General features: G+C 41.7%; 1 protein-coding gene across 1 annotated transcript; it reads left to right on the top strand.

The window, feature by feature from the left end:
- The first annotated feature begins 2,984 nt into the window (after window positions 1-2,984).
- On the top strand, window positions 2,985-9,448 carry LOC115019218 (V-set and immunoglobulin domain-containing protein 1-like). The gene is made up of 7 exons (XM_029448666.1): window positions 2,985-3,054; window positions 3,162-3,322; window positions 4,251-4,458; window positions 7,693-7,848; window positions 7,932-8,048; window positions 8,533-8,677; window positions 8,766-9,448. The coding sequence occupies exons 1-7, from the start codon at window positions 3,012-3,014 to the stop codon at window positions 8,860-8,862; spliced, it is 927 nt and encodes a 308-aa protein (XP_029304526.1). The 5' UTR covers window positions 2,985-3,011; the 3' UTR covers window positions 8,863-9,448.
- Window positions 9,449-14,756: the final 5,308 nt, after the last annotated feature.

Below are 14,756 nucleotides of genomic sequence, written 5' to 3'. Positions count from 1 at the left end.
TTAGAGTGAGAATATGGGAACATAATGTGTCTTAGGGAAGCGTACTGTTTCTTTATGCCAATAAGGGTCAATAACCGGCACTTTATGAAAGTTATTGCTAGAATGCACACTGACGGGCTGTCAATTACACGATTTTCTGATGTAAACGTTCTCCCTCCGTCTGCCCTTTGTTTCAAGCTCTCTTCCTTTGTGACAGGTCACCTTCTTCAGTAACAGACTCCATGTCTCAGAGATGAAGTATCAGGAGATGTTGCCTCTGACTGCCTGTGCCCCACTTTCTTTTTAAATATAGGTTTATTTGCACAGTTGTGTCTATCTTTGTGAAAGCAGTGTTTCATGCTTGCATTTGATGCCAATGTGAGATGATAGTTCAGTGTCACTGCTTTTGGCTTTTAGTGCCAAGAGAAAAAAACAAAAAACAATGGAAAACAAAGGAGACCTTTACTTCTGCGCAAGTCAGATGATGTTTCACACGCATGTCTGTGGTCGTGTGGTCTTGTTCTCGCATATGATTTGGTTTTGTACCATCACTATTCTTATAAGTAGTACGGTTGCTTGGTACCTCTAGGGACAGTAAGTGAAATCATGCTAAATATCTGGCCTATATAAATATATATAAGGAGGTTGAGAGCAGGAGAGGAGGAGGACAGTGTGTGTCGCTCTTGGCTTACACACACACACACACACACACACACACACACACACACACACACACACACACACACACACACACACACAAACACCAGACATCTAACAGCCTGGCCTGTCATCTGCTGGCCAATTTATGAACTGCATTCCTGCTTTCCTCAATAGCAACAGCGGTGACGGTATTTCAACCAAACCATACTGCTACCAAATACACTATACATAAATATGTATACATTACTACAATAATCAACTGATAAATATTTGATTATATGTTGATGTTGTTGTTGTTGTTGTAACGTAAAATGTATTTTCAGACAGGTCTGTCCACAAGGAAGAAATAGCACCACACCTCCGAAGAGTACTCTGCTGTTTCTGAGCCAGAGCTCTGATTCACTGGCAGTCTGCTGACAGGGAAACACTGGCTGTAGTGGGTGGATGAATATGTCTGTGTGGAGGTATTGCACTGAATCCTGCTGGAGGTTTGTGTTGGAAACCAGGAACCCACCTTCATTTCACTGTGTGAGATACGCTCTCTAGGTTTGTGCATGAAGCTCGGAGGCGGATTCGTCATCTGCTCTCCACTTGCATTGAAAGTGTTACCTGAAGAGTCATCAGTGTGATGGATTGTGGTCTGCCAGTCCACCACGCTGGTCCAGACTGATATTTGTGTGTAATGTGATGTGCAAGTAAATGATAAACCACAAAGAACAGTAGCACAAACATGGGAAACCACAAATAAAAAATGTACATTTTAAAATGTAAATCTTTAGTAAAAAGGGTAACATTTTTAATTCATAGATATCACCATGAGCCTTCCCACAGTTGATTACTTAAACTGAGACCATCTTAATGTGGCATTATCTAATGCTAACTTTTGGTGAATTTAGGAGAAATCTACTGATGCAAATGGAAACATTTAGTAAAACAATTAACACCTAAAGGTGTACAGTATGTTGGATGTTCTTTCCAACGCATGAATAAAAACATGTCTTTGCCTGTAGTGTCTCGCCTTAATAGTTTTGGAATATAATAATGAATAGATAGATAATAAAAAACTGTCCCAAGATTAGAAGTGTGAACTTCCCTTAAATAAAAGGGAACCATATAACAGTGGAGCATTTATTTAACAGCTTACGTCAGAATGGATAATCAGTATTTCCAAAATGTAACAGGTTTGCATTATTTATCATTGTATTCATTCTTTTGGGTTTTTCCACTTGACTTTACGGAACAAAATGCAACATTCACTTTCACCTCTTATCACTTATTAACTTGACAACAACTGGCAACGCTGGCAACTGGATTCTTCGTAATGTTTCTTAGTCTTGGATCCTGATAAGTTGCACATGAGTCATGCTGTTGATTTGATTTATTTAAAGCCTGCCCCTTGTTATTGGCCAAACACATACAGCTGCTGACACATGTTGTGTTCTTCACACAAAGTCTTGAGAAACCGAGATCGTCTCACTTCCCGTCCTACCACGTTAGTGGCTCCTGGATAATGAGCTCCACACGCCTCCATCCACTTCCCACGTTATTCACCCCCCTCCAGTCACCCATGATCAACATTTTTCACATTGTTAATCGCTTATGTCAGCTTTTGGTAATTATAGACAATTAATCATGTGTGATTCACTGTCTCTCTCTCTCCGTCAGCATTGTGCTCCGTGCTGTGTGAGTGAAAACGACAAAGGTGAAACTGCCTTTATTAAGTAGGCAGCACCAGGGAGTGAACTCCCCAATGATAAGCAGCGTGTTGCAGTGCTTTGGCTTACACTTCCTTGAGGCGAGCGATAAAGGCCAGGTGGAGATTAAATTACATTAATTCCTTCGCCAGAAGCCCTGACCCAGAGTTACTTACAAGACAAGGAGGATGGAGTGATGAGCTGTAGAGAAACTACTGCCAAAGTAGTGAAAAATGAATTAACCATCAGAGTCCCAACACACTAACCTGCCATATAAAGTCCACAAAGACACACAATAGGCTGTAACTTTATTTGCTGTAATATAAAATGCACACTGTATATACTGAGTTATTCATAGGCCTATATGTATAACCATGTACGTTTTTTCCTAGTTTTCATCGGCACACACCCAAAATTATTAACGGGTAAATCGAGGTTTTTAAAAAAAACAACACACACCCAGTCTGGCAAACATGGATATGCAAACATTGTGTTATCAACATGCACATTATCAGCCAGTCCATTACCACTCATACTGTAACCTTGCCTATGACACTGTAACGTTTTTTTTTTTTTTTAATCCTCTCTTCCGGTGCTGTGTACAAGAGTCAGCGGTGGAGAGCGTGGAAAGTTCAGTGCTTCAGAAGACCTGTGAGCGTGCTCCAACATTCTGAGAAGATGTGCCCCACGCTGCGCTTGTTGGTGCTCGTAAGCATTATAGGTGGGTACATTTCTGCTTGTCATTCTGTGTTTTGGGCAGTTTTGGTCATGTGTATGTTTGAATGACTTATTAATGTTTGATTTTGGATTGAACTTGTTGTTTTGTAGGATGCGTTGAACTGATCACAGTCAGCACTCCGCATAAATATGTCAATGTTACAACGGGTGGAAGTGTCGTACTCGAATGTATGTTCGTCACAACTGGAGAGACCACCGGCCTCACCATCCAGTGGGACTTTGTTTCATCGTCCTCCCTGACGCCACAGCAGGTAGATACACACTGCAGCTTGTAATTCAAATGCGTAGCATTATCTACTGGGATGGAAGGGTAGTGTAACATCAGGTTTAGAGACTTCCTCATTGGTAAGAGGTGAGTATCAGAATATTTCACAATACGTTTACTGAGCACAAAGCAACCTTTTTCCCTCTCCGTTTGCTTTCAGTCCAATCGCTCATAGTGTTTGTTTAATGACTGCACAAAGCTTTGGGTGATACTGTAAAGACATTAGTCATTTTGTGTTTCTTTCAAGTTCAAAAAGTCACTGCTCTTTACAAAAGCGGCCATGTTGTCGTTTTTTCCTTGGTAATTCAAATTCAACACACATCGAGCTGGATGTACGCTGAGTGGAATCAACATTTCAGTTGCTTTCATTTTAGATTAACTTCATTACAGAGCTTAAACTTTCACCAAAAACACATCTTGTGCACAGGTTAGGGCCTTTTTCCGCATGTATGGCGTATATTCTTGAGCAACCGTCTGGAGACACACCTCACTGAGACAACAACGCCTCTGATTAAGAAATCAGATAACAGCAGATTTGAAAAAAAACACCATTTTAGTTTGATTATTATTTAGAGTTAGTAATTTATTTAACAGGACGATTTATGTTTATTTAGCTGCCACAGATACGTTTAACAAAATGGCACCATCCACTGGACATAATTACACTAAAGTCATTCATTTAGGCCCGGGGACAACTTGTAGTTGTATTATTTATTTGAAAGTGAAAAACATACGTATTTCTCCTTTTTCATACTTTTATTTGATGATAAGTAACAAATCTATTTTCTCGCAATGCTGTTTTTAACCAACTGAGTTACAAATGTGCAGTTTCATAATAAAATCATTGAGTATCTACTGTACATACATTGTAACCATGTGTTTATTGTATCTAACGTGTTGCCATGTGCTTTCAGGTGTATTACTATCAATCGGGAAAGGATGTAATTACCAAATTGTATGAGGGCAGGATTCAGCCTCCCTCTTCTCCCGGCAAGACCAGAAACGCCTCAATTATAATAAGCAACATGCAGTCATCAGATGCCGGAGTCTACACCTGTCAGGTTCACAACTTTCCTGATGTGGACGGACAGTCTGAGGCCAATATCATTGTGAATGTTCTCGGTAAGTTGTTTCACTCTAGAGGGTGTAAAGTGAAAGGTTTGCTGCTAAGGAGCTTTAAATATTGTACATTTACTTTGAAAATAAACAAGTTAGTTTATTCATCCATTGGTTGTTACTTCCAGTAGAAGCAGTGGTGGAAGAAGTATTCAGATATTTTACTGGAGTATAAGTAGCAATACTACAGTGTTACAAGGAAATGTAAACGCACAAAAGTATTAGCATCAAAACATACTTACAAGTACAAAAAGTGAAAGTACTCATTATGCAGAATGGCCCATTTCAGATTGATTATAAGTATTGTTGCATTAATGTGTTCATCATTTGAATGTTGCTGTTGATACTGGACAGCTTAACCTATAATTATGCATCATCATGTATTAGTTGATTTATTTTGTGTATTATTAGAGTAACAAGTAGAATTATAAAGTGTCATTAAATGGAGTACCTCAAAATTGTACTTAAATAGAGTACTTGAGTAAATATATTTAGTTATTTTCCAGCACTGAGTAGAAAGAAAAATAGTCAAGTGAGTAAAAGTTTTCTTTTTTTAAAGTATATAATAGAAATAATGATGTGTATGTATCCATACAGAAGAAGAGAAGAGGTGTAATCAGGAAAAATAATCAACAACACTGCACACTGGGTGTGTAGGGGCTTTCTGGGCCACACCCGTCAGCAGTATCGGCTGAGTGTTTGCACTGTGAGAGAAAGCAGAAGTAGCTGTCGACATGGGGCTCCGCTGGTGTTTTTATACCGGCGTTAACATTGTTTAAAACCGTGATTACTGTACAGAGAAGGAAGAGCCAAAGCAAAAATAACTGACACGTTGTGTGTTTAAATCCAATAATAACCATTATTTTCTCAATATTTTTCATGTGAAAGTAGGGCTACATCTTCTATGACGTCAATGTCTATAATGCATTATAAACATACAAGGTGTAATAATATACTGATAGCACTGTATAAGTATAGTTATAAGCACTCATTCTTAATGCTTTATAACATTAATCATAACACAATATAAAGCATTTTATAATGAGTTATTGAAAGGATCATAGTATATTCTATTCCTATAGTTATAATCATTTTACAGTGCATTATAATCACTGTTACAACGGAGTAAAATTAATTTTACAACATCTTTTGAGTAGTTCTTGCATAGATTTCATGATACTTTTTGAATTTTACTTAAAACAAACAATGACCACTTACCTTATAATCACATTATAAAAGCATTATAACAATTTTAGAAACATTATAATGTATTACAACTATGGGAATAATAATACATTATGATCCTTGCAGAATTATGTTAGTGAGTGACCAGCAATGATGAAGTATTATGACATGCTTTATAATATGTTGTGATTATTGTTATAAAGCATTATGAATATGTATGAGTGCATATAACTATAGTTATACAGTGATATAAGCAGATTAAAATTGATAATATGTATGTTTATAATGCAGTATAGACATCGGTGTCACAGAAAGTGTTACCACATGTTTCAGTGCTGAGATTAATGTCTCTATATTCAGTGTTGTAACATTAACACATCTATTAAAACAGCGGCCCTGAATAGCGAGATTAGGAATCACATTCAGTTTGAATCCTCTCATTCATCGAGTTACCAGGGACAACCTCGCAGGCCTCAGTATCCTCACTAGTTTCCATGGTTACTGCAGCAGTCTCCTCATTGTCAGTGTTGCAAATTAGAGGAGGACTGTGACTGCATCCTTGTACTGAATACAGAATATATATCAGCATCTGCTGCATACTAAACACACGTCTTGTATTTCATAACCTTTATGAAAACGTTTGCCGGACAGTTGCTGCATGCTGAATGTGATTAAGCGCTGTATGAATATGTATGGCTGTTCTCATGCTGATTGTCACACGACCAAAGATTTTCATCATCCCCTATTGTTGCATAGAATTATGGTAATATCTTAAGGAGAGTGAGTAGGTCATACATTACAAAAGAAAAAGCTTTACCTTTGTGGTGAAAACACAGTAGATATAAAAAAAGACATTTTAATTTTAAAGAAAAGTGTAATGACTAGTAGAAAGGTATACAGTAAGGATTCATTCTCAGGAGAGTTGTAAGGCCACTCCCAACACCTACTGCCTCGTGATGCCTAATGAACACACGCAATGTTTGATTAACACTGAGCAAAGGATATATCAACAAACTCAAATCTGTAAATTGTCGTTGTCACAAGGCACACAGATTCACGTGTCATCTTTTGATGTGACTGTATAGAGTCTATATAGACTATAACCAATTTTGGAGTATACAGTGCAGCTCCTATCTGTTGGACTGTAATCAATATACAGGATGATATATTCAGCATGAGCCAAGGCCGTAATTGTAATACAGTCAGGATACTCCAGACCCCCCGCTTAATATGTCCCACCCCCCATGTTACATGAACCCAGTATTTCGATTTCATGCTACTTTCTTATACATCAACTCCACTACATATCAGGAGGAATATATTGCAGTCTTCACTCCACTGCATCTATTTGACAGATATAGTTACTAGTTATTTTTCAGATTTGACATATGATGAGTTTTAAAGTAAAATGCAATGTTAAAGACTAAACCACTGGTCCACAACCATTTTGACCTGTAACCCCTTCAGATTTTTATTTTTTTCTTCTTTCTAACCGTCATTAATTATCTCACGACCCCCAGATTTATCTTGGTATCTGGCCCAACCCCCGTGTTGGCAAACATTGGACTGAACAACCTAACTGTATGTACAGTCATTTAAACTAGCTCCACCTCGGCCAGGTACAACATTAAAGTTAATGCATCACTATGAACAATCTAATAATGTCATATACAATTACATTTCACTGACATTACTTCTACTTCCGATACTTTAAGTATATTCTGGTGATAATATCTGACTGAAGTAAGTATTTGAATGCAGGATGCTTTTACTTGTGAAGGGTCTGAGTTCTTCTTCCACTCCTCTCATAAAGTATAATTATAGATATACATTGACTGACCAATGTAAAATGCGTAATATATAATCATATCAGATTTAGTGTGAGACAAATTATATTAATAAACCTCTCAGGATCAATTCAGTCTGAAGCTCTTTCTGAAATATCATAACAAAAATCAATAATTTCTCCTGATTGAACATGTGCTTCATAATAATGGTAGTAGTAGATTTACTAAATATAAAGTCACCTAATGCATCCTCCTTGTGCCCTGTCAGAGAGGCCCTCTGTGCCTTATTGCTCCGTCCACGGTGATGTGGAGTCGGGTCACCTGGTCACTCTGACCTGCCACAGTGAGCGAGGCAGCCCGAACCCGACATACACCTGGATCAGACTGGATCAGACCAAGACAAGGAGGCCCGTACTGGGGAGAAGTCAGTACTGCATGTGTGTTCGTTTGTACTATACTATGCGCATCAATGCTTTTTTATAAACATCTGTGCACTTGTTTCTTCAGCCACCAAAACTGGAATACTGGAAATCAGAAACATATCCCAGTTTGAGTTTGGAGAGTACCAGTGCAATGCTACAAATTCGGTGGGATTTTCAATTTGCACTATAGAGCTGAATCATGGTAAGTTTTTTTTTTCTTTTTTTTATGTATGTACAAAACATTACGGAAGCCATGAGAGGCAAGTCCCTTTTTATTTTACTCTCATGTTGAAAGAAAACATGAATGCTAACATGGAGTAGTGTTGCACTTCAACCTCTTGTGGATGAAATGAGAATTACGACACAAAAATTATCCAAAGAACATTCACCTGCCTTAACTTTTCAAAGATGAAAAAAAGTAACTAATCATCCTGGTAAAACTTTTCTTTCCCCAGAGTTAAACCCCTCCCCCCAACAACCACCATCATCTGTTTCACAAATGAATTTGGATAAATGATCACCTGGCAAAACCTTTTGATATCATCTGTTCTTAAGTCATAAACACAAAAAGTATTTATATCAGACTTAGAAAAAGGATCACCACAGTATTTTTCCTCACTTGCCTTCCGTACAAACTGTACATCAACACATATACTAAAAGGCTTTATTCACTTATGTTTGCACAGAAGTGGGAGATGGAGTGATTGTTGGCGCAGTGATCGGCGCGATGCTCGGGTGTGTCCTGATCATCCTGGTCGTGTGGTTCATCGCTCACACTGTGAAGAAGCACAAATACAAAGCTGTCAAAGCATCAGAGGCCAACGAGATGAAGTGAGATTTTAGCTCCTTGATGTTGTTGCATTTCATCATGTCATTCCTAATTCAAGTGTGTAACATCAACTCTCTCTCTGCCCACGAGGAGGAGCTCTCCTCGGGCCCTGGAAGCCTCAGATAGCGTTCCCGTGGCAACCACAGCCGGCAACCTCCACGCTGAGGGAGATGAGCCACACGCCTAAAAAAAGGCCTGCAGAAAACAACTGGAGCAACGTCACTCCTCTGAACAACAGGATGTCTTAGCACACGTCATTCTCACATTTAATCAATATGACCGAGCTCATGTTCGTGTTTGAACTTTTTTGTTACATGTTTTCTGATTCTAGAAAGTTTTTGTGCTCAACATGAATTCAGTCTTGAACAGCTTTTTTTTATCTGTCTTTTTTGTTTACTTAAAATTGGCTTGAATGTAGACACAATGTTTGTTTCACCATTTCACAGTTAGTATGCCAACCAAACCATGTTGATGCGCACTGCATTGGATATACAGGCTACATAATATTACAACCAAAACTTGAATTTATTGTATGAAATAGGACATTAAAAATTATTGTGTTAAAAGACTAAATATAGTCCTACATTCAAATCTTTTAAATGATAAAATATCTTAAGTACAACAATTACAATAGAAAATGTAATTCTTTTCTTTTATATGCAAACTAACTACTAAATGAGCTCCCAGATCTCTCTTTAGTAGATCTTTCATATTACAAACAAATACAAATCCAGCTGCGGATGAAGTTTGACTGTTTTATGTAATAACGTTCAGAGATCCTGATTAAATAAAATATTGTGTTTTCTGAGTCATTGAGTCATGAAGCTCGTCTAGTGTGACCATAACTGATAATAACAAGTTCCATCTAGGTGGCAGCAAACATACACTAGAGCCTCTTAATGCAGCACTGCGTCAGGTTAACAGTCCCTGAGATCTCCATGAAGATTTGTCTTATGGGTTTCAGAGCTTTCTTTCTTTAGTATTCTGAGAGACGTGGGCGGTTTATGAGACAATGAGCCCCAGGGCACAGACCTGCAAACATGTCTTTCCTATGTAGGAGCAAGACAGAGACTTTATAGTTGATCAGCCTCTTTGTGTTTCTTGTTTTGCGTCTCTTTGTAGTAGCTCTATGTTTCTTTGTGGTCGGTACGTGGTATCTTCAAGTGACATTTTGAAGGTGAAGGCCAGACGGGCCCCTGAGACTTGTCCCTGTGACCTGTAGGCCTGTTCAGTAATGCATCCCTGGTGAGGGGTCAGATGACTTTAAAATGTTATTCGAGCCATGTGGCTACAGGAGTTGCCCTTTAGAGCACTGCGTACAAACACCGTTCTAACATCTGTTCAGCTGCTCACACGGGGAGAAGCTGCTGGAACTCTTTGTGATCTGACAACAATATTAACGATCTGACAAGCACCTTCAAGATAATGGTTAACTTCTCAACTACACAGGGATACTACTTTCATTTCATTTCATATTTATTTGATAGGGACGAATACAATATAAAGATTTAAATCTTTACTATATATAGATTGTATATATCAAGAATAGACGTTTCTTATCTTGAGATTATTCTGCAGATTTTCATTTCAGCCAGTGTGCTTATGTGGAATGCAAGTCATACTGTACAACCACAGCAGAACTCAAACAGGTTTTTAGGGTTTTGCTCGGCTAATTTCAGCGACAGTTTCACACTTAACTAACAAATCATCAACCTACCAGTAAATGTGTGAAGTCAACCATCTTTACGTGGAAATTAAGACAATAGTACTGGCTGTGAATATTCTTACAATTTAAAGGACTTTTTTAGTTTGCTAATTGAATGATAGACAGAGCGACTTACAGTGAACTAACTACAGGGACAGTCCGCCTGGAGCAACTCAGGGTTAAGTGCCTTGCTCAGGGGCACAATGGAGGCAGCTCTGGTATTGAACTCACAACCTTCTGGTATTAAATTTGGAAGGTGTACCACCAGATGTCGTAGAAAAAAGTCTTCCCTCCAGGCCAGAGGTGAAGTTCGGACCTCTTCCTTTAACACTTAAAAACTAATAAGCTATAGACGGTCTGATTTAAGAAAATCACTGGAGAAGAGCAAAGTCAAATACAAAAGAGTTTATTCTTGTACAAGTACAGATCCAAACTCTGAAGACACAGCCGGCTGAGTCTGACCAAGTAATGATCTGGGCCCCCTTCTTATACCTTAGTTCACATACTACACCGAGGATGAGGCTAAAAAGGTCGTCCATTTCTCGTCGTCCAGTTCTCCTACTAATAAATCAAACTCTTGTATTTCTACCTCTGAATTAGCACCTGGAGTGATTCTAAATTTCCTGACATTGTCACGGTCCAATCTGTATCCCTAGTGTTTTCCCTGTCTCTTTGTGTGTGTGTGTGTGTGTGTGTGTATCACAACATCTTCTTGCCTTACGACAAGGGTCCCGTAGTGTAGTCGAGTTTTCAGTTGAGTTTCGTACACTAGCAGCTGAGGCCGGTTGGAACGACTCAGCTCTCGAGGGAGTTTTTCGTACAGGGTTAGAGGATGCTGTTAAGGATGAGTTAGCGGTGATGGACGAGTCTGCCAGCTTGGATGACTTAGTGTCGTTAGCCATAAGATTGGACAACCGTCTTAGGGAACGACGCAGGGAAAGGGCTAGTCGGTCCTCAAGGTTGTCTCCTTCTCAAGTAATTCCTCCTTCTCCAGCTAGACTCGGTGCAAATCTTGTTGTTTACCCTAATACCAAGGAGACTCAAGGTGGGACTCTGTATGTATTGCGCTCACTCCGGCCATTTCCTGGCCTCCTGTCTCCAGCGACCAAAAGAGGGAGCTCGTCAGTAAGGATGGGGATACTGGCGAGCAAGACCACTTCTTCTGTCCCACAAGACCGAAGACCCCTGAAGGCCACATTGTTGGTGAACCAACAAGCTCTCTCCCTGCCAGCCCTGGCTGATTCTGGAGCAGATGAGAGTTTCCTGGACGCCCAACTAGTGGTCTCGGCCGGTATTGCTACTCAACCTCTGTCTACGCCCCTATCTGCTAGAGGGTTGAATGGAAGGTTCCTGGCCCAGGTCACTTATATCACTGAACCACTTCATCTCATCCTGTCAGGCAACCACCATGTTATGCCTTCTCCCCACACACCCCTAGTATTAGGCCAGCCCTGGTTGAAATTGTACAACCCCCAAGTGTTTAACTGGTCAAGTCAAGAGCTGGAGCTCTTTTTGTCACTCCTCCTGCCTGCAGTCTGCACTTTCCCCATCGGGTTGCACCAGACCCACATCCAAACCCGAGTCAGCCGACTTGTCTGCAGTTCCTGCTGTTTATCATAACCTGGGAGAGGTCTTTAGTAAACAGCGAGCCCTGTTTCTGCCTCCTCGTCGACCTTACGACCATGTGCCATTGACACTCTTCCCGGCGCTCCTCTACCTTCAAGCCGCCTATTCAACCTGTCCCGACCTGAGCGAGAGGCCATGGAGGTCTACATCCGGGACTCTCTCGCGGCTAGTCTCATAAGACCATCTTCATCCCGTGTGGGAGCGGGCTTCTTTTTTGTAGCTAAGAAGGACAAATCACTTCGGCCATGTATTGATTATCGGGGTCTGAACAACATCACTATTAAGAACAAGTATCCCCTGCCCCTCATCAATTCAGCCTTCGAGCCATTACATGGAGCTACCGTCTTCTCCAAGCTCAACCTCAGGAATGCTTACCATTTGGTCCGCATACGGCAGGGGGATGAGTGGAAGACGGCATTCAACACCCCCCTTGGTCATTTTGAATACCTGGTGATGCCATTTGGACTCACCAATGAACCCGCCGTTTTCCAGGCTCTAGTGAACGATGTCCTCCGAGACCTGCTGAATCGTTCTGTATTTGTGTATCTGGATGACATTCTGATTTTTTTTCCCGCACTTTGGAGGAGCATGTACAACACGTGCAACAAGTTCTCCAATTTAAAATAAAATAAATAAATTGTTTGTGAAGGCCGAGAAATGCAAGTTTCATGTAGATTCGGTGAACTTCCTGGGGTACATTATCGAGAGGGGGCAGGTTAGGACGGATCCAGAGAAGGTTCAAGCAGTGGCTCAGTGGCCCCAACCTACCACTCAGAAGCAGCTTCAGTGTTTCCTGGGTTTCGCTAACTTCTATCGCTGGTTCATTAGGGACTACAGCCGGGTTGCCGGACCCCTCAATGAACTTACATCCCCGGCGGCATCCTTCTCATGGACTCCTCAGGCTGAGGCTGCATTTACAGAGCTGAAGAGATGGTTTACGTCAGCTCCGGTCCTCATTCATCCTGACCCAGCTTTGCAGTTTATCGTCGAGGTGGATGCCTCCAACTCCGGAGTAGGGGCAACAGAACTATAACCTCGGCAACAGGGAACTACTTGCGGTTAAGCTGGCGTTGGAGGAGTGGAGATACTGGTTGGAGGGGACTGAGCAGCCGTTCATCGTCTGGACGGATCACAGGAACCTGGCTTACATTCAATCTGCCAAGAGACTAAATTCACGGCAAGCTCACTGGGCATTGTTCTTCGGCAGGTTCAATTTCACACTGACTTTTCGTCCAGGTTCCAAGAACGGTAAATCTGATGCTCTGTCCAGACTGTTTTCCATTGACCAGGATTCGGCCACTCCTGATACTATTGTTCCCTCTTCCAGCATAGTGGGCGTCGTTACGTGGGAGATAGAGGGAGTTATTAGGAATGCTCAAAAGGATCAACCTGATCCTGGTAATGGTCCTAATAACCGTCTATTTGTTCCCAATTCTGTGCGCTCCCAGGTTCTTCAGTGGGTTCATGCCTCTTGTTTTGCCTGCCACCCAGGGTTTAACCGGACACTTTCTCTGCTTCGCCGTCACTTTTGGTGGTCTTCGATGGAGGTTGATTCCCGTGCCTTTGTTCTTGCCTGCATGATCTGCGCCCGCAACAAGGCCTCCCACCAGGCTCCTTCCGGTTTGCTTCGGCCACTCCCAGTTCCTAGTCACCCATGGAGTCACATAGGTTTGGATTTTGTTACTGGTCTGCCACTTTCCGAAGGAAACACAGTTATTCTTGCCATCGTGGACAGATTCTCCAAGGCCGTACACTTCATACCCCTTCCCAAGCTCCCCACTGCCTTCGAGATTGCCGGTCTCCTGGTCAGCCATGTGGTCCGTTTACATGGCATCCCCAGTGACATTGTTTCTGACCGGGGACCACAGTTTTCGTCTCAGGTATGGAAGGCATTCTGTCGTGCTATTGGGGCATCTGTTAGTCTTTCCTCTGGTTATCATCCACAGAATAATGGGCAGACGGAGCGGGCCAACCAAGACCTGGGGTCCATGCTACGGTGCGTCACAGCTCAGAATCCCTCTTCCTGGAGTGTTCATCTTCCCTGGATCAAGTATGCCCACAATTCGCTCTCCTGCGCCGCCATCGGTATGTCTCCATTTGAGTGTTCTTTGGGATATCAACCACCTTTGTTTCCAGTCCAGGAGGACGAGATTGCAGTGCCTTCAGTCGAAGCTCATCTGTGTCGCTGCAGGAAGATTTGGAGGGGTGCTCGCTCGGCTCTGCTGAGTACCACTGAGCGTAACCAACGCATCGCCGACCGTCACTGGACCCCCGCACCAGAGTAGCAAATAGGTAAGAGAGTTTGGCTATCTTCTAAAGACATTCCATTACAGGCGGAATCCAAGAAGTTAAAGCTTTGTTTCATTGGTCCATTTGAGGTGGAGAGGGTAATTAACCCATCCGTGGTCAGACTAAAATTACCATCATCCCTGAAGATTCATCCCACCTTTCATGTATCTCAGTTGAAACCAGTTTCCTCTGGTCCTTTGTGCCCACCTACCGTCACCCCTCCACCCACCCGAATCATCGACAACCACCGGTACACGGTCCGACAACTGTTGGACATCCACCGACGGGGCCGTGGTTACCAGTACCTGGATTAGGTGGGATACGGTCCAGAGGAGAGGATGTGGTTGTCCCGCCGGCTCATACTGCACCACTCTCTCATTCGGGATTTCCACCGGGACCACCCGGACAAGCCTGGTGGGTCGCCTGGAGGCTGCCGTTGAGGGGGGGGGGTACTGTCATGG

This window comes from Cottoperca gobio, chromosome 14, assembly GCF_900634415.1.
Source record: "Cottoperca gobio chromosome 14, fCotGob3.1, whole genome shotgun sequence".
Classification (NCBI taxonomy): Eukaryota; Metazoa; Chordata; class Actinopteri; order Perciformes; family Bovichtidae; genus Cottoperca; species Cottoperca gobio.
Note: the sequence above shows the minus strand (reverse complement) of the source record. Positions and strands in the feature narration are given on the sequence as shown.

Coding starts and splice junctions, on each gene's coding strand:
- LOC115019218 (XM_029448666.1), top strand. CDS start 3,012: ATGTGCCCCACGCTGCGCTTGTTGGTGCTCGTAAGCATTATAG. Junction 7,849..7,931: donor GAGGCCCGTACTGGGGAGAA/GTCAGTACTGCA, acceptor TTGTTTCTTCAG/CCACCAAAACTGGAATACTG. Junction 8,049..8,532: donor CACTATAGAGCTGAATCATG/GTAAGTTTTTTT, acceptor ATGTTTGCACAG/AAGTGGGAGATGGAGTGATT.